This window comes from Hypanus sabinus, chromosome 1 (assembly GCF_030144855.1).
Source record: "Hypanus sabinus isolate sHypSab1 chromosome 1, sHypSab1.hap1, whole genome shotgun sequence".
Classification (NCBI taxonomy): Eukaryota; Metazoa; Chordata; class Chondrichthyes; order Myliobatiformes; family Dasyatidae; genus Hypanus; species Hypanus sabinus.
Genome location: NC_082706.1, coordinates 8,698,992 through 8,724,776, shown reverse-complemented (window position 1 = coordinate 8,724,776; position 25,785 = coordinate 8,698,992). Strand labels below are relative to the sequence as shown.

Genomic DNA, 25,785 nt, shown 5'->3' with positions numbered 1-25,785 from the left:
ACATCATCTGGAAGGACAGCTTGGGGCCCTAAATGGTGCTGAGGGAGGAGGTATAGGGGCAGGTGTACCAGTATTCAACAGAGATTTAGCACTCATTGGGATACCTCTTGTTAACTTATTCTTTGGAATGGAGACCGAGAATTCAAGATGAGGAAGAGAAGAGTCAGAGGGAGAGCTGTAATAGTGCTGCACTAACCACTACACTGTTTCAATAATTGTAGATAATTTTCATTTCTGACATCTCTCCAGCTTACTCTTCCACTTTCTTTTGGTAATTACAGATAGCTGTTCTGCATTTACACCTTTTCTAGATTTTTGTTCTCTGACCTGCACCCCAACCCCACCCTTTATCATTTAAACTCTTGCATTTCTCCCAATCACAGATCATTCATTCATTTCTCTTATCACTTCCCCCTTCTACTGGCAACATCTTAAAACTCATTTTATATTTATTTCTATCTTTTTTCTTTTGCAATAGCAGGTACATCTGCTGGTATTTGGTTTGAAGCACGATGCACTGTGAAGGAATGAAGAAAACCCAACAGTCCTTTGCTGACAAGTGCCGGCACTTAAGCCCCTGGAGCAAATTGCAAGGATAGTTTTCCTTTAATGACAGAGAGCAGGTGTGTAGTTTATGTAACTACAAACCACAGGAATGGAACACAAAAGGAATCTAATAGAATAATATTTGGGAAGTGTACTGTTGTAAACATGCCTACACCTGATCTCACTGAATGCTTGGCCATCTGCCAGACTGCAGCACAGTTTCAAACATAAAACGATCACTTTTCATTACTCCAGGACTGTGCTCATATCCCTAACTACTCCTGAATGGAGGAGCAGTTCGGAGCCAACCACGTTGGTGGGAAGGAGTTGCACATAGGCAAGATCAAGCTAGGAATGGAAATTTCCCTCCCTGACGGATATTAATGACTCACTAGGTTTTTACAGTGATTGGAGAGCTTCGAGGCTTTTTGAGCTTAGTTTTCCAAAATAAAAGATTGATTTAATTACACAAATTTAAATTTCAGTGGTGCAGTGGTGGAAATCCACCTTGGATAAGACTACAAGACAGAGGAGCAGAATTAGCCATTCAGTCCATCGATTCTTTCCGCCAAACAATCATGGCTGTTTTACTATCCCTCTCAACCCCATTCTTCTGCCTTCTCCATGTAACCTTTGAAACCTATCAACCTCTACTGTAAACCTTCACTCAATGACTTGGCCTTCACAACCAACTGTGGAAATAAATTCTACAGATTCACCACCCTCTGGCTGAGGAAATTAATCTTCATCTCCACCATAAGACATAGATGCAGAATTAGACTATTTTGGCCCATTGAATCTGCTCTGCCATTCAAACATGGCTGATCCTTTTACTTCCACCCCCCCCCCCCCCCGGCATCAGCACCACTCCCCTTTGATGCTGTGGCCAATCAAGAACCTATCAATCTTCCCGTAACTTCACCCAACAACCTGGCCTCCACAGCCGCCTGTGGTAATATATTCTGCAAATTCACCACCCTATGGCTAAAGAAATTTCCCTGAACCCGTTTAGAATGGACGTCCTTTTATCCTGAGGCTGTGCTCTCTTGTCCTAGACTCCCCCACTGTGGGAAACATCCTTTCCATATCTACTCTCAAGGCCTTTCAACATTCGAGAGGTTTCAATGAGATCCCCTCTCATCCTTCTAAATTCCAGAGTGTACAGGCCCAGAGACATAGAAACATAGAAAACCTTCAGCACAATACAGGCCCTTCGGCCCACAAAGTTGTGCCAAACATGTCCCTACCTTAGAAATTACTAGGTTTACCCATAGCTCTCTTTCTAAGCTCCATGTACCTATCCAGAAGTCTCTTAAAAAACCCTATCTTATCTGCCTCCACCACTATTGCCGACAGCCCATTCCATGCACTCACCACTCTGTGTAAAAAAACTTACCCCTGACATCTCCTCTGCACCTTCTCCCTAGCACCTTAAACCTTGTGGCAACCATTTCAGCCCTGGGAAAAGGCCTCTGACTATACACATGATCAATGGCTCACATCATCTTATACACCTCTATCAGGTCACCTCTCATCCTCCATCACTCCAAGGAGAAAAGGCCAAGTTCACTCAACCTGTTTTCATAAGGCTTGCTCCCCAATCCAAGCAACATTCTTATAAATCTCTTCTGCACCCTTTCTATGGTTTCCACATCCTTCCTGTAGTGAGGCAACCAGAACTGAAACATTCAGACTCTTGAACAAAAGAGGATAACTACACTCATCTATTGAGATATTCCCACAACCAATGATCTTCCTTTAAGCCTCAGCATCACATCTCTGCTCTTGCATTCGAGACCTCTTGAAATGAATGCTAACATTGCATTTGCCTTCCTCACCACTGACTCATCTTGCAAATTAATCTTTAAGGTGTTCTACACAAGGACTCCCAAGTCCCTTTGCATTTCAGAGTTTTGGATTTTCCTCCCATTTAGAAAATAGTCAGCACATTTATTTCTTCTACCAAAGTGCATGACCATGCATTTTCCAACATTGTATTTCATTTACCACTTTCTTGCCCATTCTCCTGATTTGTCTAAGTCCTTCTGCAGCCTTCCTGTTTCCTCAACACTACCTACCCCTCCACCAATCTTCATACCATAAAGGGACATCCTTCAGTCACAGGGTCACAAAATTAATCCTCATGGTTTACAGAAACTAATTCCTTTGTTTTAAACTATCAAAATATTTTCTCAAATACAGGGAAAACATAACAGGAACTTACTTGGAAGTTTCCAACCATGACAAGGCCAATTGCATTAATGCAACCAGCAATCAGTGCCCCAGAGTTGATCCATGTTGGACGGCACTTCTCTAAAATTTGACCGTAACGTAGACCACAGATCAAGATCACTGGATAGACAAGAGAAAACACAAAATGCACAATAGTTAGAGCCATTCCCAAAACTAAGTAGAATGTAGCTAATGGCAAGGAAATGACCAAACCAGTAGATATCTGTGGACATCAGCAATTTGGCACTGTTCCACTGGAGAGAGAAACCGCGTAGTTATTGCCTGTGAATGGACACAGGCAATGATCAGAACAATTGTTTCTGTTCATCGATAGCAACTGTATATGTCCATTAAACAATTCATTGCTCAAGCTTTATTTTTGAGTACTGTCTTCATTACTGAAGGTGAATCGCATATTCAAGTATTTTTCGTCCAACGAGCATTACTAGGCATAGATGCTGTATTAGCATAAATACAACGCCAAAGTCCATTGTTCTACCATGCCCTTCTCTCTGCCTCCACCCAGCCCCACCTTTAAACTTCTATGAAGGCAGTGGGATTAGCTGAATCCTGGATAAATTCAACAGATGGAATGGCCTCCCTCCATGTTGTATATCAATACAATACAGGATAGTTACAGAGTAGAGCTCTCTCAGCATTATCCAACCAAACGTCCCCAAAACAGGCACGTAAAAGTACAATTCTGTACTCTCTTTTCCCATCACCTCTTTAACTGGTGCCTTGTCATGCAATTTAAAACTAATAACAGTCGAAATTATGGGTTGTCTATACAGAGAGTAATCTAGCACAGATGCTGTGGGCCTGTAACAATTGATGCTGCTAAAGACAGACACATGCTGAGGTAACGTTATGGTCCCACCCTGTTTTATCCAACCACAATTCTTGTTGAATATTCATCGCAAAGAAACTTTGTCCACAAGGAAAGTACTACAGTGGTCTTAATACCAACACGTCAAAGAAGAATTTGCATAAATTTAGCACATTTAACAAATAAAAACTATCCAGATTATCTCAAAGACAAATAATGAGCCAGTCAAAAGAATTGTTCAAGACCTTGGTTAAAGCAGTGAATGTTAAAGAGATGGAATTAGTGAGGCAGAGAGATTTTGGGGTAAGATACCAAAGAGATAAATGTAGCAATGACTATCAGTGGTGATAAATCTTAGCCTTATTTGTAACATATACATCAAAACAACCAGTGAAATGCCTTATCTTGCATCAATGACCAATAATGTGCTGGAAGCAGTCTGCAAGTATTGCCATGCTTCTGGTGCCAACTTAGCCTGCCCACAACTCACTAACTCTAGCCCATACATCTTTGGAGTGTGCAAGAAAAGCAGGGCACCTGAAGAAAGCCCACATAATCATAGGGAGAATGAACAAACTCCTTGCAGTCAGCAGTGAGAATTGAAACCTGATGAGATATTACTGACACTGTAAAGCTGCTGTAGTGGAAAAATTCAAGTTGAATTGTCATTTAACCATATGTATGAATACAGCCAAACAAAAGTGTTTCTATGGAGCCAAGGTGCAAAACACAGTACCAACATTCACACACGGCACATAGTTAGGGTGGTGCCACTGAAAGCAAGTTGAAGTGGTTTGCAAAGGGAATAGTCCTAGAGTAGGGGTCGGCAACCCGCGGCTCCGGAGCCGCATGCAGCTCTTTCATCTCTGTGCTGCGGCTCCCCGTGGTTTGTTAGTTTTTGAAATGTAATTCGAAATTTGAAGATTATGGTGATCTTGTACAATCTAAATAAAAAGTTGTGGCGACCCCATTTCCTGGCACATCCGAACCGGCTCACAATTAGCCACCGTTCCGGCTAAGGGAGATAGCCTACGGGGGTTTGTGAGTACGTGTCTTTTGGAGCATCCGCGCCCACGGGTGGCGGGTTGAGGGAGGCTTTAAAGCAAGGCTGTTTAGTTCGAATAAAGTTATCATTGACTGCAGTGTCATTATTTTAGCGCTGCGTGTAGCACACTGCCACAACGTGTTTTTTATCGCTATTAATATACGTCACCACTGCCAATCCCTGACACCCGCCACTGTGCGATTTCTTTTAATTTTTCGATCGAAGGTAGGCTAACTATGGAGTAACCTTCAACCCAACGTCTTTTTTTCGGAGTTCAAAATGTTTTTGTTGCATGCAGAAATGTAATTTCGTTTTCTCTGCAGGAGTTCATCAGTTTCATAAATGCAACACATTATAGTTTGTTTATACATAGCATAAAGGCAAAAAAAAACGTTGTATGCAGTGTTATTTCATTTTAAATGTCAAACGGGTTTTGTGGCTCCCAGTGTTTTCTTTTCTGTGGGAAATGGGTCCATATGGCTCTTTCAGTGGTAATGGTTGCCGACCCCTGTCCTAGAGGAATAGTGTTCAGGAAAGTTAGAGAAGTTTATAGATAAGAGATGCAAGTTCATGATGTGATTCAAAGAAGAAGAAATTTTCAAATTATACACACACAAATTCCAAGAAGACACTATGTACACCAGTGCAAGAGGCACATGCAAGATTGATTTCAACATTTAAGAGAAGTTTGGATAAGTACATGGATGGTAGAGGTATGGAAGGCTATGGTCATGGTGTAGATCGATGGGAGTAAGGATTTTAAATGGTTTGGTACAGACTAGATGGGCCATGGGGCCTGCTTCTGCAGTGCACTTTTATATGACTAAAATCTCCAGCTTCCTGCCTGATCATTATAAACAACAATACCACTTCCACCGAAAGTTATGGGGATAAGATGTTTTTCCATCGATTCTATTGTATTCTTTGTTCTATTGTAAATGCTGCATGAAAATTTAATCTCAGGGTAATATATATATATACACACACACACTTTTAACTTTGAATATGGGAGGTAGTAATTACAGTAGGAGTTCTAGGTGGCATATAGATATTAGAGTGGCAGGGTGTCTCCAGTCTCTACCAATGGAGGTGTAATGTGTTCTTTCCCTCTGCTATCCTGTAGGTCATCCTTAGGCAAGGTTGATGCATCTGCTTAGCAACCCACCCCCCACCCACCACAATCAAGGTCAAGTGAAACCATGGGAGCAGGTGGTGGATGGTCATATAAGCAGTTGGTGCATATCACAAGTCCTGGTTATGCAACTGTTGAAGCCAGCCAATCTCTGAAGAGTACTGACGATGGCTGCGGTTACACACCTTGTAAAGATACTATCCAGAAGACGACAATGACAAACAATTTCTGTAGAAAAACTTGCGAGAACCATCATGGTCATGGAAAGATCACAATCGCCCATCTCAGACATGGCACACAATGAATGAATGAATGATAGACATCGCTGAACCAAATGATTATTTTTGTGCAGTAATTTTCGTGGTATGGACATGCTTAACCTCGTAGCTTATTTATTCATACAATATCTCCCAAATAAGCCACTGAGGATTGCCAGTTGCCAAGATTGGTTGGCACTGAAGCTTCCTGTCCAGGACTGGGGAATATATATAAATGTGAGGTTATCCACTTTGGTTGCAATAAATGTGAGGTTATCCACTTTGGTTGCAATAAATGTGAGGTTATCCACTTTGGTTGCAATAAATGTGAGGTTATCCACTTTGGTTGCAATAAATGTGAGGTTATTCACTTTGGTTACAATAAATGTGAGGTTATCCACTTTGGTTACAAGAACAGGAAAACAGATTATCTAAATGGTGGCTGATTAGGAAAAGGGGAGATGCAATGAGACCTGGGTGTCATTGTACACTAGTCATTGAAGGTGGGCATGCAAATACAGCAGGCGGTGAAAAAAGCAAATGGTATGTTGGCATTCATAGGAAAAGGATTTGAGTACAGGAGCAGGGAGGTTCTACTGCAGCTGTACAAGGCCTTGGTGAGACCGCACCTAGAATACTGTGTGCAGTTTTGGTCCCCTAATCTGAGGAAAGACATTCTTGCCATAGAGGGAGTACAAAGAAGGTTCACCAGATTGATTGGGATGGCAGGACTTTCATATGAAGAAAGACTGGATCGACTGGGCTTATACTCACTGGAATTTATAAGATTGAGGGGGAATCTTATTGAAACGTATAAAATTCTAAAGGGATTGGACAGGCTAGATGCAGGAAAATTGTTTCCGACGTTGGGGAAGTCCAGAACGAGGGGTCACAGTTTAAGGATAAAGGGGAAGCCTTTTAGAACCGAGATGAGGAACAGAGAGTGGTGAATCTGTGGAATTCTCTGCCACAGGAAACAGTTGAGGCCAGTTCATTGGCTATATTTAAGAGGAAGTTAGATATGGCCCTGTGGCTAAAGGGATCAGGGGGTATGGAGAGAAAGCAGGTACAGGGTTCTGAGTTGGATGATCAGCCATGATCATACATTATGGTAGTGTAGGCTCGAAGGGCCGATGGCCTACTCCTGCACCTATTTTCTATGCTTCTATGACTGCAAACCACATGACACCCCTGGCCAGTGTTCAATATCAGAATGGGACAATGTCAACAAACTTCAACTGAACCAGAGTTGAGTCACTTCTGAACAGCCTCCAGAGAAAACTGATGCTCCACTGAAACAAGCAATCAATATTGATAGAAATAATTGATCCAGAATGGTAGCAATAAAGAGTAGGAAAGCTAGAAGTTAACAGCAGCTCTTGTTAATGAACAAAATAATCACTTACCCATAAAGGCACCCACATTGCCAATTAAACTGAAGAGGCAGCTTTCAGGAGGATATGAACCACATTTACTGTCAAGAAAATATATAATAAAAAAATCAGCATTTGCTTTGATGACTGGGGCCAATATTGTCCACCTCTAGAGGCTTTTGATTTCTGGGCTAGTTCCCTGGGAGCTACAGTCTACCCTTATTCAAGATTGTTTCTTGGCAATTTTCAGTGCACGTGTGTAAAAGTGAACAAAATTATTGCTATAACAACAACACACATGCTGGTGGAACACAGCAGGCCAGGCAGCATCTATAGGGAGAAGCACTGTCAACGTTTCGGGCCGAGACCCTTCGTCATGACGAACTGAAAGGAAAGATAGTAAGAGATTTGAAAGTAGTGGGGGAGAGGGAAATGCAAAATGATAGGAGAAGTCCGGAGGGGGTGGGATGAAGCTAAGAGCTGGAAAGGTGATTGGCGAAAGTGATACAGAGCTGAAGAATGGAAAGGATCATGGGACGGGAGGCCTCAGGAGAAAGAAAGGGGGCGGGGGGAGAAGCACCAGAGGGAGATGGAGAACAGGCAAACAACTAAATATGTCAGGGATGGGGTAAGAAGGGGAGGAGGGGCATTAACAGAAGTTAGAGAAGTCAATGTTCATGCCATCAGGTTGGAGGCTACCCAGACAGTATATAAGGTGTTGTTCCTCCAACCTGAGTTTGGATTCATTTTGACAATAGAGGCCATGGATAGACATATCAGAATGGGAATGGGACGTGGAGTTAAAATATGTGGCCACTGGGAGCTCCTGCTTTTTGTGGCGGACAGAGCGTAGGTGTTCCATGAAACAGTCTCCCAGTCTGCGTCGGGTCTCACCAATATATAAAAGACCACACCGGGAGCACCGGACGCAGTATACCACACCAGCCGACTCACAGGTGAAGTGTCACCTCACCTGGAAGGACTGTCTGGGGCCCTGAATGGTGGTGAGGGAGGAAGTGTAAGGGCAGGTGTAGCACTTGTTCCGTTTGCAAGGATAAGTGCCAGGAGGGAGATTGGTGGGAAGGGATGGGGGGGACGAGTGGACAAGGGAGTCGCGTAGGGAGCGATCCCTGTGAAAAGCAGAAGGGGGGGGGGGGGGAGGGAAAAATGTGTTTGGTAGTGGGATCCTGTTGGAGGTGGCGGAAGTTAAGAAGAATTTTACGTTGGACCTGGAGGCTGGTGGGGTGGTAGGTAAGGACAAGGGGAATCCTATCCCGAGTGGGGTGGCAGATGTGCGGGAAATGGGAGAGATGCGTTTGAGAGCAGAGTTGATGGTGGATGAAAGGAAGCCCCTTTGTTTAAAAAAGGAAGATATCTCCTTCGTCCTGGAATGAAAAGCCTCATCCTGAGAGCAGATGCGGTGGAGACGGAGGAATTGTGATAAGGGGGATAGCCTTTTTGCAAGAGACAGGGTGGGAAGAGGAATAGTCCAGGTAGCTGTGAGAAAATTATTGTTATTCCTGATCCAATCTAGCATAAAAAAACACAATAAACAAAGAAAACAATTTAAAGAAAAAAGTAGACATTAAAAACAATCCTATAAAACTCAATAAAACTGTTATATACATAAACTGTAAATAAAGTGACACTAAGTGATATGTATGCAGTGGTAGTGACAGGTGGGTGGAGGGGATTAGTGGGGGGTGGGGGAGGTGTTGACCAGCCTGACAGCTTGTTTTTTTTAAAGTCCAAGTAGTCCAGCTGTGTAGCTTCTTCTCTGATGGGAGTGGGACAAACAGTCCATAATCGGGGTGGGTGAGATCCTTTATGATATTGCTGGCCTTTTGCCGGCATCTTGCTGCATACTGTACGTGTCTGATGGATTAGGCTGGTGTCGGTGATCTGTTGTACAGATTTACATACCCAATGTACAGCCCTTCTGTTATCCCTCACAGGTGCCATTTTTAATACTGAAGTTAAGAATTACTAAGCAAATTGCAGGATCAAGGTTGCATCTTCCTAGTGTTCCACACCTTCCAGCAGCAGTTGCTCATCAATATTGTAAAAATGGGCATAAAGTTGAGAGCAAATAATGCCTGTCTGTCATTAAGCCCCATGAGGAAAGGGGATCACAAAGCACTGATGAACCAGTTACCCATTATCCTTCATTTTCATCTGAGCAATCAGCTTAAAATGGAAAGCTGAAGACCTGCGGTGATCATCTGCTTGTTGGGGTGAACAGACAAAGAAACGAATGAGTGTGTAATATGCAGAGAGTGAAAAACAGTTGAATATAACTGATGTTTGCTGCTTGGGGGAGGAGAAGAGTAGAAGGTTGAATACCATCCAACAGCAACCTATTTGCAATGGAACTTAACCTAGCATAATTAGTTCTAACAAGAGCAGTTGGAGAAAAAGCAAGGAGGGTCTGTCAATAAGATTTGCAGATTTCTGGTGTCAGGAAAATCCATAAAGGAATTTGTATTTATATAATAAACAGAGCTACGGAATGACTCCAGAAAACCAGTAGGCGTCAAGCATGAATCCTACGTATGAAGAGTCCAGGGAACAACATATTAATTAGCTAAATGCCAGAAAAGATAGTGAAATCTTTATCCAGACAAATGTAAATATCTGTAAACTGAAAATATAATATATATTAACAGGGTTTCCAAAAGGGAGATTGGGCTTAGCCAACTTTTTTTTAATATTTGAGGAACTAAGTAAATAAGATTAACATAGTAGATATATTTGCATGTTTAAACATTACTCAAGGTCAGATCATGATGTCAAAGAAAATAATGTTATTTAAAACAAAACACATTTGAACTTATTAGCATTTAAGTTAATGTTGAGATATAATTCCTTTCTTTCTATTAGTGCAACGTTGTTCTACCTATTTCTTTGTCATTTAAACTTTCTCAGCAGAGAAAATGCATTCTTCACAGAAGATCAAGTTGTGCACCTTGTATTAAACTTATTTGATCATGCATCAAAGGGCCATTTCCAAATATTCCAATGAATGTTTTATTGGTTGAGAATTAAAGAACTGAGGGAGGAGCAGGTGGAGACTGGGCACCATCCAAGGTGAGGGACATCATGGCACAGAAACAGGACAAGTGGAGTGAAAACTGGGAAAAAGACAAATCCAAAAATATTCCTTCCCCAAATAAAACATAGGTTAAGTGCAAGTGAAGCACTTCAAAACAGGCACACAATAAAATTCAATATTAAATAGAGCATCTACATTAAGAAATATTTAAATTTTATGTACTGAAACTGACAGTGATATGTTGTAATCAAACCTATAATTTCCTGTGGATATTGTGAATATGAAGAATTGACATATTTTCTGCATTTAAAATTACAATTTGTTCTTCAAATTGTCTTGCTCAGAATTATTCTTTTTCACTTAGTCATGCAGCATGGAAGCTTGCCCTTTGACCCAACTTGCCCAGCGAGATGCCCCATCCAAGCTTGTCCCAATTACCAGCATTTGGCCCAAACTTTCTACACCTCTCCTGTTCAATGTCCCTGTTAAGAGTAGTTTTTGTACTACTTCCTCTGGCAGCTTATTCCACATTGATACTACCATCTGTATAAAAATTGTTGTTTTCATGTTGTTCAGTCCCTCAAGTCCTGTCAACAACCTCACTCTTTCCATAAGACACAGGAGCAGAATCTGGCCATTCAGCCCATCAAGCCTGCTTAGACATTTCACCACGACTGATTTATGATCCCTCTCAATCTCATTCACCCATCTTCTCTACATAATCTTTGACACCCTGACTAATCAATAACCTACCAAGCTCTGCATAAGTATACTCTCTTTCCAGTTCCAGTCAATAGTGCCTTTCCTACAGCACGGTGACCGAAACTGAACACAGTTGTTGGGAGGTAGTTTGCCCAAATCCTTTCAAAATGAACTGATACCAAATAGAAATAATAAAAGGCAAAAATCAAGCACAAAGAATCAGAAATAAGATCACTGGGAATTGAGATGTGCTGAAAATTTGTAGCAAATCCACAAAGACAACTTGACACCCGAGGTAGAATTATTCATCCTTCTTGAAGCACCAGACTGAAAGTCCCAACGAAGCACTGTGAGAACAGCCGAGAGAATTATAGGGGTCTCCCTAACATTTATCAGAAGCCCAGCATACACATGGCCCTTAATTATCAAGGATCCCCACCCACCCATCCAGCATCCCTGCCACATGGTATTCAAAGTGTCAATGGTTAATCTGTCCTGTATATTACAATATTTAATTTATGCGCTTTAGTTTGCTTATTTATACGTCATTCATCTGTAGATGTGATCCTTACTTTCGAAAGTTACTGTGTGTTATATGCATATGATGTGTACTACTGTGTATACCCTGGGCAGCATTGCCTCGTTCGGTGGTATACATATAACATATAACCATATAACAATCACAACACGGAAACAGGCCATCTTGGCCCTCCTAGTCCGTGCCGAACTCTTAATCTCACCTAGTCCCACCTACCCGCACTCAGCCCATAACCCTCCACTCCTTTCCTGTCCATATACCTATCCAATTTTACCTTAAATGACACAACTGAACTGGCCTCTACTACTTCTACAGGAAGCTCATTCCACACAGCTATCACTCTCTGAGTAAAGAAATACCCCCTCGTGTTTCCCTTAAACTTCTGCCCCCTAACTCTCAAATCATGTCCTCTCGTTTGAATCTCCCCTACTCTCAATGGAAACAGCCTATTCACGTCAACTCTATCTATCCCTCTCAAAATTTTAAATACCTCGATCAAATCCCCCCTCAACCTTCTACGCTCCAATGAATAGAGACCTAACTCATTCAACCTTTCTCTGTAACTTAAGTGCTGAAACCCAGGTAACATCCTAGTAAATCGTCTCTGCACTCTCTCTAATTTATTGATAACTTTCCTATAATTCGGTGACCAGAACTGTACACAATATTCCAAATTTGGCCTTACCAATGCCTTGTACAATTTTAACACTACATCCCAACTTCTGTACTCAATGCTTTGATTTATAAAGGCCAGCGTTCCAAAAGCCTTCTTCACCACCCTATCTACATGAGACTCCACCTTCAGGGAACTATGCACTGTTATTCCTAGATCTCTCTGTTCCTCTGCATTCCTCAATGCCCTACCATTTACCCTGTATGTTCTTTTTGGATTATTCCTGCCAAAATGTAAAACCTCACACTTCTCAGCATTAAACTCCATCTGCCAATGTTCAGCCCATTCTTCTAACCGGCATAAATCTCCCTGCAAGCTTTGAAAACCCACCTCATTATCCACAACACCTCCTACCTTAGTATCATCGGCATACTTACTAATCCAATTTACCACCCCATCATCCAGATCAATTATGTATATTACAAACAACATTGGACCCAAAACAGATCCCTGAGGCACCCCGCTAGTCACCGGCCTCCATCCTGATAAACAATTATCCACCACTACTCTCTGGCATCTCCCATCTAGCCACTGTTGAATCCATTTTATTACTCCAGCATTAATACCTAACGACTGAACCTTCTTAACTAACCTTCCATGTGGAACTTTGTCAAAGGCTTTGCTGAAGTCCATATAGACTACATCCACTGCCTTACCCTCGTCAACATTCCTCGTAACTTCTTCAAAAAATTCAATAAGGTTTGTCAAACATGACCTTCCATGCACAAATCCATGCTGGCTACTCCTAATCAGATCCTGTCTATCCAGATAATTATTAATACTATCTCTAAGAATACTTTCATTAATTTACCCATCACTGATGTCAAACTGACAGGTCTATAATTGCTAGGCTTACTTCTAGAACCCTTTTTAAACAATGGAACCACACGAGCAATACGCCAATCCTCCGGCACAATCCCCTTTTCTAATGACATCTTAAAGATCTCCGTCAGAGCTCCTGCTATTTCTACACAAACTTCCCTCAAGGTCCTGGGGAATATCCTGTCAGGACCCGGAGATTTATCCACTTTTAAATTTCTTAAAAGCGCCAGTACTTCCACCTCTTTAATTGTCATAGGTTCCATAACTTCCTTACTTGTTTCCCACACCTTACACAATTCAATATCCTTCTCCTTAGTGAATACCGAAGAGAAGAAATCGTTCAAAATCTCTCCCATCTCCCTCGGCTCCACACATAGCTGACCACTCTGATTCTCTAAGCGGCCAATTTTATCCCTCACTATCCTCTTGCTTTTAATATAACTGTAGAAACCTTTCGGATTTACTTTCACCTTATTTGCCAAACCAACCTCGTATCTTCTTTTAGCTTTTCTAATCTCTTTCTTAAGATTCCTTTTACATTCTGTATATTCTTCGAGCAATTCCTTTACTCCATGCTGCCGATATCTATTGTAGACATCCCTCTTTTTCCGAACCAAATTTCTAATATCCCTTGAAAACCATGGTGCTTTCAAACCTTTAACCTTTCCTTTCAACCTAACAGGAACATAAAGATTCTGTACCCTCATAATTTCACCCTTAAATGACCTCCATTTCTCTATTACATCCTTCCCATAAAACAACTTGACCCAATCCACTCTCTCTAAATCCCTTCGCATTTCCTCAAAGTTAGCCTTTCTCCAATCAAAAATCTCAACTCTAGGTCCTGTCCTGTCCTTCTCCATAATTATATTGAAGCTAATGCTGTTGTGATCACTGGACTCGAAGTGCTCCCTAACACATACATCTGTCAGCTGACCTATCGCATTCCCTAACAGGAGATCCAACACTGCCCCATCTCTAGTTGGTACTTCTATGTATTGTTGCAAAAAACTATCCTGCACACATTTCACAAACTCTAAACCATCCAGCCCTTTTACAGAATGAGCTTCCCAGTCTACGTGTGGAAAATTAAAATCTCCCACAATCACTACCTTGTGTTTACTACAAATATCTGCTATCTCCTTGCACATTTGCTCTTCCAACTCACGCTCCCCATTAGGTGGCCTATAATACACTCCTATCAGTGTTACTACACCCTTCCCATTCCTCAATTCCACCCAAATAGCCTCCCTAGAGGAGCTCTCTAATCTATCCTTCCAAAGCACCGCCATAAGATTTTCTCGGACAAGCAATGCAACACCTCCTCCTCTGGCCCCTCCTACTCTATCACACCTGAAGCAACTAAATCCAGGAATATTTAGTTGCCAATCACACCCTTCCTGCAACCATGTTTCACTAATAGCTACAACATCATAATTCCAGGTATCAATCCAAGCTTTAAGCTCATCCACCTTTCTTACAATGCTCCTTGCATTAAAATAGATACATTTAAGATACTCTCCACCTCCTCCTCTCTTTTCATCCCTAACAATGCATTCAAATTTATTATCCTTTTCTTTCTTCTCCCCTACATCTTTGGGCTGAGCGCATCCCTTCTCCATCACCTGCCTTTCCTCCCTCACACACTGTCTATTTACTTGCTCTACTGGTGAACTAACCTCCTCTCCCATAGTTTCCTCAAATTCCTCAAATGTAGATAGTTAAATGATAATAAATGACATGAAATGCCCTGATCTACTTGCAATGTTAATTTTCCTTCTCTTTCCTGCGTCGTTGAACTAGTTAAAATTAATTTTTGTTTAATACGGAAAAATTAATAGGTTCGTACAGCTTCATTAAACATAGTGGGTTTACCTGACAAGCGGGATATCCTGAATAGTACAGCAACTTTTTGGATAGCCATGCTTTGAAGTTTCCTCAGAGCAAGACTCGTTATATAACCTTGGGAATAAAAGATACAGTAGATTTAAAAAGCATGATTTGAAAGGTACTTGCTTTTAATTTTCAAGGACATGGAATTGAAATGAACAGGAGTGGACCAATCAGTAAAGTTCTTAAGGAGCAAGTTTATGAGGTCAAGTGAATAAATTCCACTTCCACACTGCCAGGGTAACCAACTACAGGTAGTTTATTGGGTATATTTAAAGCAGTAATTGCTAGGTTCTTGATTCTTAAAAGCGGCAAAGGTTATGGGGAGAAGGCAGAGGGATGGGGTTGAAAGGGAAAAAATAAATCAACCATGATGGAATGCAGAGCAGGCTTGATGGGATGAATGGCCTCACTGCTCCTATGTCTTACTGTCTTATTACCACATTAACTTGAACAGGACGAGGACAGCAACACATACAAAAAGCTGGAGGAAAAGAGAAGAGTCAACATTTTGGGCCAAAGCTCTTCATCAGGACTGGAGGAATAAAAGATGAGGAGTCAGAGTTAGAAGGTGGGGGAGGGGAGGAAGAAACACAGGGTGAGAGTTGAAACCAGGAAGTGGGGAGGGGTGAAGTAAGGAGCTGGGAAGTTGATTGGTGGAAGAGATACAGGGCTGGAGGGAATTTGACAGAAGAGGACGAAAGTCCATGGAAGAAAGAAAAGGGAAAGGAGCACCGGAGGGAGGTGATGGGCAGGTAAGGAGATAAGACAAGAGAGGGAAAAGGAAATGGTGAAGGGGGAGGGGCAACAATACCGGAAGTTCAAGAAATCGGTGTTCATGCCATCAGGTTGGAAGCTACCCAGACAGGATATATGGTGCTGCTCCTCCAACCTGAGTGTGGCCTCATCACAAGAGTAAAGGAGGCCATGGACTGACATGTTGTAATGGGAATGGGAAGTGGAATTGAAATGGGTGGCCATTGGGAGATCAAGTTTTATTTCTGGCAAGTGATGCACAGGCGCTCGGCGAAGTGGTCTCCCAATCTACATCAGGTCTCACCAACCTACAGAAGGCTTCACCAGAAGTACCGGATATAGCAGATGACCCCCACAGACTGACAGGTGAAGAGTCGCCTCACCTGGAAGGACATTTTAGGGCCCTGAATGGTAGTGAGGGAGGAGGTGCACAGGCAGGTGTAGCACTTATTCTGCTTTCAAGTGCCAAGAGGGAGATCAGTGGGATGGATGAATAGACATGGGAGTTGAGTAGGGAGTGATCCCTACGGAAAGCAGAAAGTGGGGTGGGAATGTGCTTGGTGGGATTCCGCCAGATATGGCAGAGGTTATGGAGAATTATGTGCTGGATGCAGAGGCTGGTGGGGTGGCAGGTGAGGATAAGAGGAACCCCACCCCTGGTGGGGTGGCGGGCAAATGCAGTGAGGGCAGACGTGCGTATGGAAGAGATACAGTTAAGGGTAACGTTGATGGTGGTGGTAGGGAAACCCTTCATTCTGGAATGAAAAGTCTTATCCTGAGAGCAGATGCGGTAGAGATGGAGGAAATAAGAGAAAGGGATGGCACTTTTCCAAGAACCAGGGTGGTAAAAGGTATAGGCCAGGTAGCTGTGAGAGTCAGTGGGTTTATAATAGATATCAGTAGAGGAACTGTGTCTAGAGACACAGAGATCGAGAAAGGGGAGGAAGGTGTTGAGGATGGACTAAGTAAATTTGAGGGCAGGGTGTAAGTTGAAGGCAAAGTTGATGAGGTCAACAAGCCCTGCATGGGTGCAGGAAGCAGCACCAATGCAGTCACCAGTGCTCTAATATTAGTTAGAGGTTACAATATTGAACTCTACAAATACTTTCCATAGTTTACATACAAGTGATTGTGCCAAATAACTAAGGCGGCTTGATTTCTATGCTGATTAGTCTTTGGCACGTCACAGTCAATTTGAGACCCCTTGTTTAATTGGTAAAGGGGTGAGAGAGAAAACAAATTGGAACTCCCACTACTGATCACTGTCGATAAATCTTGCTGGAAGGTGATTAGCATCTGGTTAGGGACTGAATAGATTTTGTTGCGATGCCTTTGGTCAGGTTGCCATATTGCCGAGGTTACAAGAGGGAAGAAAACTAACTGAAAAACAATACTTCAAACACAATTGTATCACCACATGCTTACACAGAACCATCTATAGACTCAGTGGCCACTTTATTAAGTACGGAGTGGACACACTTGGTCTTCTGCTGCTATAGCCCATCCACTTCAAGGTTTGACTTATGTTTCAGAGATGCTCTTCTGTACACCACTGTTATTTGAGTTATTGTAGCCTTCCTATCAGTTTGAACCAGTCTGACCTTGCTCATTAACAAGCTCGGTGCCTGGCACTCTTCATATTTTTTAAAAAATAGATTTTTTGTAAATTCTAGAAACTTATGTATGGAAATCCAGCAGTTCCTGAGATACTCAAACCACCCTGTCTGGCACCAACAATCATTCCACGGTCAAAGTCACTTAGATCACATTTCTACTCCATTCTGATGTTTGGTCTGAACAACAAATGAACTTCTTGACCACGTTTGTATGCTTTTATGCATTGTGTTGTTGCCACATGATTGAATGATTAGATATTTGCATTAACAAGGTGTATATGCATACATACATAACAAAGTGGCCACTGAGAGTGTAATTCAGTCACACATATTGTGGCAGCCACTACAGCTTTACTGGGGAATGAAAATGAAGTTGGATTCTTGGATTATTTGATGCTAACTTAATCCTTAGATGTGTAACTGGATGCTGAGAAGAGATTGGTACAAGTACCAGGGTCAGAAACAAAGCAGTGAACAGACACAACTCAAAACAAAGTGTGAGAAGAGTAATTATAACTGCTTCACAGATTTATTTTGAAGCTTGTTGCAAGCAAGAGAAATTTAGTTTTAGATGATTGTTATAAGACCATAAGACATAGGAGCAGAATTAAGCCATTCAGCCCATTGTGTCTGCACCACCATTCAATCATTGCTGACTTATTTTCCATCTCAACACTATTCTCCTGCTTTCTCCTCAAAACTTTAACACCCTTATCAATCAAGAACCTATCAGGCTCCACTTTAACTGTACCCAAATATCTGGCCAACACAGCCATCCGTGGCAATGAATTTCACAACTTCACCACCCTTTCAGGAAGCACAGTAGTGTAGCCATCGACCCAGGGTTCAATTCCCCTGTCTGTAAGGACTTAGCACCTTCCCCCGATGACCACATGGATTTCCTCTGGTTGCCTTCCATATTCCAAAGACATACGAGTTAGTAGGTTAATTGGTCACATGGGTGTAATTGGGCATTGTGGGCTTGTTGTGCCAGTGGGCCTATTACTGTGCTGTACCTCTGAATTTAAAAAAAAACTCCTCCTCATCTCTGTTCTAAAGGGAGACCTTTCTATTCTGAGGCTGTGCCCTCTGGTTCCAGACCCTCCCAACACTGGAAGTATCCTCACCACATCCATTCCAAATGGGCCTTTTATCAGACTGTTTATATGGTACACTTGATTTGGTTCCATTTCCCAGTAAGGAACTAAATTCGCAGTCCGACTCTTAACGGCACCACAAAGCAGAGTGGACAAGATCAACTAATTCAGCACAGGCTGGACCATGAGAAAATTCAGATTTCTGACAGAAAGCAAATAAATTGTAAATACTGTACCAGTTTTCCACAGGACAAACATGGTGATTCATAACAGCCATGGCATATCTGAAAGAACAAAGTTTCAGTCAGAAGGATAGTACCCATTGTGGAATATTGGCAGTTTGCTTCACAGAGGAGAAGCATCTACATGAATGCAGAAGCACAGAATGGTTGCATCACTGGTGATAGCAACTCCTCGCAGGATCAGACCATCTGTACTAATTGCATCATCTTTAATGCACTTAATAGCATTCAATTAATTTAATTAATTATGGCTATACCATTCAGACTGTTACTGAAGATGGGTTCTCATCACTTGGCACCAAATTAATTGGTGTACAGAGCTTGAGTAACCCAGCTGGAATATTACAGGATGCTGCTGAAATTCACTTAGTTCACATTAAAGGTTTTCTCCTGTATTCCAAAAGGTATACGATGTTTAGGAACGTAAGGTCTGCAGAAAGTGGTGGGTGGAGCATAGTCCATCACAGACAAAGCCCCCACCACCATTAAGCACATTTACAGGTCACGCTGCTACAAGAAAGCAGCATCCATCATCAAGCACCCCCATCATCCAGGCCATGCTCTCTTCTCACTGCTACCACAGGACAACAAGTACAGGAGCCTTGGGTCCCTAATCAACAGGTTCAGGAACAATTATTACCCTACAACTGTCAGACTCCTGAACCAGTGTGGGTAACTTCACTCATCTCAAATCTAAACTGCTTCCACAACCTAAAGGCTCCAGCAAGGGCTCCACAACGTACACAAAATGTTGGAGGAACTCACTAGACCAGGCAGCATTTATAGAAAAAAGCGCAGTCGACGTTTGAGACCGAAACCTTTCTCAATTGTTTCCACAACTCACATTTTCATTGTTATTTATACGACTTGTCTTCTTTTGTACATTAATTGTCAATCTATAGTCTATTTTCTTTATTTTCCTATAAATGCCAGCAAGAAAATAAATCTCAAGGTAGTGCATGATGACATATACCATACTGTGCAAAAGTCTTCGACACACATATATATATATATACAGCTAATATGTCTAAGACTTTTGCACAGGACTGTATATGTCAACATGGAGTAATGAACAAATTTGTAATTCTGGTGGGAGCAAAAGACGTTGGGAATGCCAGTTGTGGAGTACCGTGAGAGTAATGTGGGACCAATGCCAGGGGCCAGGCATTGGCACAGGTGCAGGCACACCCAGCCCTGAGAGACACCAGGAATGGTCATTTGATTCCAAACAATTGGTTTATTGATCACTACATAATGTTTCTCTGGTGTTTCTCACTCCCTCTCCTCTCCTTTCCCCTTTTCCCAACCATCATTCCCCACTCCCTGCCACTTCCCACTCTTAATCCACAAAGGAACCCATATCAGAATTGGGTTTATCATCACTCACACATGTCAAGAAACTTGTTTTTGGTGGCAGCAATAAAATACAATTAATAAAATTATCACAGCACTGTGCAGAAGTCGTAGGAGATTTAGCTATATATAAGTGCCAAAAATGTTGGCACAGTACTATATGTACCTTGATAATAAATTTACTGAGTCAGTCAATTGATAAACCTTTATAAATTGCCCCTGATCTGTGGATTATAGCAGAAAGTGCAGGAGAGTTGGCAAGAATGTGTTTGAGGAGAACAATACATGCAATTACTTTAGGATTAGAGTAAATTGAGGCTTGCTTGTTGGCTGAGACTTGATGGGTCAAAGGGTCTGTTTCCACACAGAGTGATTCTATAACTAATCTCCAGAAATAACCCATGACACCTTTGGGTTCTTAAAGCTTTGCCACCTTGTGCTGGCTAGCTAGCTAGCTGAGTTACAGAACTGGGTTATCTGTGGAGGGACAGCACACACCCGAAGTTCAAAGTTGAGTTTATTGGCTATGCACACTACTTCTTACTAATTCATACTACTTCTTTTCATACTTTGTCAACGTTCTAAGAAAATTTATTATCAAAGCACATATATGTTACCATATACGACCCTGAGATTTATTTTCCTGCAGCAGACACAGTAAAACAAAGAAATACAATAAAAATCAATGAAAAACTACAAAGACTGGCAAACAACCAATGTGCAAAAGACAAACTGCAAATACAATAAATAATACTGAGAACATGGGCTGTAGAGTCCTCGAGAGTGAGTCCACGGGTTGTGCTCAGCACTGAGGTGAGAGAAGTTATCCACACTGGTTAAGGAGCCTAATGGACGAGGGGTAATAACTGTTGCTGAACCTGGTGGTGTGGGACCTGATGGTTGAGGGGTAATAACTGTTCCTGAACCTGGTGGTGTGCGACCTGATGGTAGAGGGGTAATAACTGTTCCTGAACCTGGTGGTGTGGGACCTGATAGTTGAGGGGGTAATAACTGTTGCTGAACCTGGTGGTGTGGGACCTGATGGTTGAGGGGTAATAACTGTTCCTGAACCTGGTGGTGTGGGACCTGATGGTCGAGGGGTAATAACTGTTCCTGACCCTGGTGATGTGGGACCTGATGGTCGAGGGGTAATAACTGTTCCTGAACCTGGTGGTGTGGGACCTGATGGTTGAGGGGTAATAACTTTTGCTGAACCTGGTGGTGTGGGACCTGATGGTTGAGGGGTAATAACTGTTGCTGAACCTGGTGGTGTGGGACCTGATGGTTGAGGGGTAATAACTGTTCCTGAACCTGGTGGTGTGGGACCTGATGGTCGAGGGGTAATAACTGTTCCTGAAGCTGGTGGTGTGGGACCTGATGGTTGAGGGGTAATAACTGTTCCTGAACCTGGTGGTGTGGGACCTGATGGTTGAGGGGTAATAACTGTTGCTGAACCTGGTGGTGTGGGACCTGATGGTTGAGGGGTGATAACTGTTCCTGAACCTGGTGGTGTGGGACCTGATGGTCGAGGGGTAATAACTGTTCCTGAAGCTGGTGGTGTGGGCTCCTGTACTTCCTTCCCAATGGCAGCAGTGAGGAGAGGGTGGCCTGGAAGGTGTAGGTCCTTGACGTTGGCTGCTGATTTCTTGTGGCATTGCTCCTTGTAGATGTGCTTACTGGTGGGGAGGTCTTTTCCTGTGATGAATGGGGCTGTATACACTACCAAAGTGCAATATAGTATTTCAAATTTCTCAGTACTAAATTTCATCTACCACCTGTCCTCCCTAGAATTCAGGAGACCTCCTATTTCACAGCTGTTTGCGATAATTTTGTACACAGTGCAAAATTTCTGCGAATCGCAAACCTGGAGAACCACACACAACATGCCGCCAATATAATTCCTGAAAATTATTTCAACCAAATTAATAATTTCTACTTCTAGGTGTAATTACAATGTTAAAAGGGATCACAGCAATATCAGGAAACAGTACAACTAACTAACCATCCCCAGAACTGTAAGCATACCTATCGTATGATATGGCGATAAGTGATATGTACAAGGAATCTCCTGGATCTGATCCCAGTTTATGTTTACTTGGCTGAACCGAATGTTGTGATCTAGGATAAGGAAATGGAAAAGGTGAACAGAGGTTCAGCTAGTTTAATAAACTGCCAACCAGGTTCACGCATAAAGATTATCCACTTGGGAGAAGCACTGAATATACCTTATCTCAAAGCCCCAGAGTCATAATTAACCACACCACCGTCTTCCACTATTTCAGTTCTGTTTGTCTAAATAATGGCCCATTTACTCTACCCAAACCCATGTACTCAGTATCTATTTTCTTGCCACCTTACTATTGTTTCCAAATTTATCCTTTTGTCCGGTTACATTCTGCATTTTCTAGGATTACCCGCAAGCATGCCAAGGTCCAAATGTACCTCACACTGAGCCACACTTCAAGAAGGCAGCATCCATTATGAAGTACAGAAGCCTCCAGACACACTCAATGTTTTAGGAACAGCTTCTTCCCTTCCACCATCAGATTTCTGAATGGGTCCCTGAACCCCGCCGCACTACCTGCTCTCCGTGCATTACCATTTTTTAGATTGCTTATTGTAACCTAATGTATTGCATTGTACAGCTGCTGTAAAAGAAAACATACATTAACGTTAATAAACTGATTCTGATTAAAACTTTATTCTGTATCTGTTGCAGTAAATCATCAAATTCTTTATCTGACAAGAGGTACAGGCAGGTGGAATTTTTTCTGATTCATTCGAAGAACCATCATCTCTAAATTCCACTAAGATTATTATTTTTACTCCCCTACCTGTTCTGCCTAAACTGGAATGCTTAAACTTGCCTCTCTCAAAGATTGTTTGAAAGTAAGTACTCCCTTTGCCATAAGGAACTGGAGCAAGAATTGTCCATCAGGCCCTTTGTACCTACAGCAGCTTAATATGATCGTTGCTAGTCTTTTACCTCAGCACCACTGTAATAAGCCCATATTTCTTGATTCCCTTAATATCAAAGTCATTTCTGAGTTTACATCAGTGGCTCTGCATAAATGCAAATTATCTCTTATAAGACAGAAAATGCTAGAAAATCTCTCACACTGGCTGCACTCATGGAAAAAGAAAAAGAGTTAAAATTTCAGGTTAAAGACTTCACTAAGATCACTTTACATTTCTTTCCTCTGCAACATTGATCAATAAGAACAGCCCCTTAAATGTACTTCCATCACCTCTCATGCAAGTTCTTCACAATCCAATTCAAAACTATATAAACTCAGACCTGTCTAAAACTGTCAGGCTATTCTTTCAGATCCAAACTTATATTACACATGTACATCAAAACATACATTGCTTGCATTAGCAACCAACATTAACCTAAGGATGTGTTTTGGGCAGCCTGCAAGAGTTGCCACCCGTACTGGCACCAACATAGAGTCCCCATAAAGCTGGCAGATCAACACAAAACCCCTTTCCTCTTTCCCACCCACGCACACTGGCAGTCTTCCAACCTCAGGACAGGCCTCTGGGCCTCCAGATTTCCACCACTGGGCTAGTTATTATCCAGAGACATTAGCCAAGCAAGTTCAAAATTCTCATATGCAGTTATAATCACCTCTCCATACTTCCAGTCAATGATTATGACCAAAAAAAAATCACCATCTTTCTCCATTCATACTGGCAGATCTGTTGAGCATTTCTATTTTTTTTCAGATTTTTAGCACCTGTGGACAGTTTATTCACTTCCATAGATGCTGCCTAACCTGCTGAATCCTTAACTTGCGTGTAATGCCTGTGGTATTTTGGTTTTGGATCCGAAAGTCCTCTAACGATCAGCCTTCCTTCTTAGAGAAGTTCAACGTGCAGTCTACCACATTCTACCGGTAAACCCTTTGTGTCTACTGTTTCTCTGTCCAGTTTCAGAAGCCACCTTTCAAACCATGACAATTTCTCCCCTTACTCCTGCTTCCTGATATACGCAGGTTGAGTCTCACAGTAAATACAGAGCAACTAAAACATAACATGCTGATAAAAGTAGGCCAGGCAGCATTGTGGAAAGAAGGAATCGCCGGCCAGGAGTTTTAAGTCTTAAGCATTGGACTGTTTCTATCTTCACAGACGCTGCCTGACCTACTGGGTTTTTTTTTACACAGCGTTTTGATTTAGATCTCTGTTTCGAGTGGATGCAGTGAGGAGTCTACCGACAAGACAGGGTAATGCTGCACTGTATCTACAGTTGACGGCTGGGAAGTCTTGGACTATAAAACTTCAGACGTGGTTACAGCATACCATTTACGCGGTGTACATCTCGTCCACATCAAGCACAAGCCGCGCGTTTCCACCCGTGAAAACCGGTGGAAGGGCGGCTTTAAAATGAGCTCCATAAGCGGGGAAGAGTGAGGTTTGGGCAGGGGGCGAAGCAAAGCGAGAGCGGGTCGGGGGGAGGAGGAGAGGCGGTGGCCGTGGCCGGCGGCCGTGGCCGGCGGCAGAGCCCCCGGGTGGGGAGAGGTCAGACAGCGTTTCGGGGCTGGAGAGCCGTTACCTCCCACCCACAGCCCCCTCTGCGAGGAAGGGAGGGAGATGGAGGGCGAAACCCGTGGGGGACCGGGGGAGATTAGAGACAACAAGGTACTCACACGATCCATATGCCGGCGATGGAGAAGGCGGACAGGCTGACGGGGAGGATGACCCAGGCAGTCATCGGGAAGCCCAGGGCTCCTCACCTGCGCCCCGGAGGGGTGAGGGCGGAGGTAGGCCACGGCCAGAGACTCAAGCGCACCGGCACCGAGTGCCCCAGTCAGCGAGCAGAAGCCGACGGACTCCACACCTGCTCCATGCCCCGCCTCCCGGGCCGGCGCGACCCATCCCGCACTGTGCGCATGTGCGCTTGTCGGGCCGTAAACACTACAACTCCCAGCGCCCTCTGGCTGTGACGTGTGTGGATTGACCGGCGTTTCAGCCACTGAGAAAGAGAACGTCTTCCGGGGAGCCAGTCACGTCGGCCGGGTGTCGCATCGTCCTCCAGCGGTAACGCGGACGTGAGAGTAGCGAGGCTGCCGGGTGCCGGCGGGTCCCGGGAGATCTGCGAGGCTTGGGCCGGTGGTTCAAGACTCACAACCCGATTTACTCAAGGCAGTTACTTAAAGAGCAGAGGATGCGGATACAGACAGACAGACAGACCCATTCTGCACCCCAGTGTTCCGCATAGTTCTGTGCCCAACATGTGATGCAAATCCTTTCTACGATATACGAGACGGTCTCTTTTTTCACATTTCTGGATTACTCCCTCGGCTCTTTCGGATACTCTACTGACTGCAATTTGTTACCAAGTTCTACCTTGTTCTCACCTTCCTGTGATTCATATCACACTCTTCCCTTTCTTTTCTAGATTTCAGAGGCTAGCTCAACAACAGACACCCACTCCAAGCTCATAGACTCCCATGTCTACTTTTGATTATTCTTTTTTCCCTGAAATAACTCCACTCCGTTCTCACGGTTCCTCCGGCTCGATCTTTCTGCTCAAATAGTGAGTCGGTTCTTCTGAGATGTCTTCCTGTTTCTTTAATTGTGGCTAGTTGAAAGAGCCCTTGATCATATCTTATCTCGCTTTGGCG

At 42.9% G+C, this 25,785-nt stretch overlaps 1 protein-coding gene across 2 annotated transcripts in view; it reads right to left on the bottom strand.

The window, feature by feature from the left end:
• LOC132391141 (transmembrane protein 150A-like) overlaps nt 1-25,052 on the bottom strand; it is a 55,153-nt gene extending 30,101 nt beyond the window's left edge. The window contains exons 1-5 of one of the 2 annotated variants that reach the window (XM_059963970.1): nt 24,808-25,052; nt 18,797-18,844; nt 15,077-15,163; nt 7,448-7,515; nt 2,771-2,898 (exon numbers count right to left, since the gene is read on the bottom strand). In XM_059963970.1, the coding sequence (XP_059819953.1) occupies nt 2,771-2,898; nt 7,448-7,515; nt 15,077-15,163; nt 18,797-18,844; nt 24,808-24,872 (396 nt within the window). In that variant the 5' untranslated portion in view covers nt 24,873-25,052. The remainder of the gene's footprint in view (nt 1-2,770; nt 2,899-7,447; nt 7,516-15,076; nt 15,164-18,796; nt 18,845-24,807) is intronic. The other variant, XM_059963964.1, reaches the window with a different exon arrangement.
• Nucleotides 25,053-25,785: the final 733 nt, after the last annotated feature.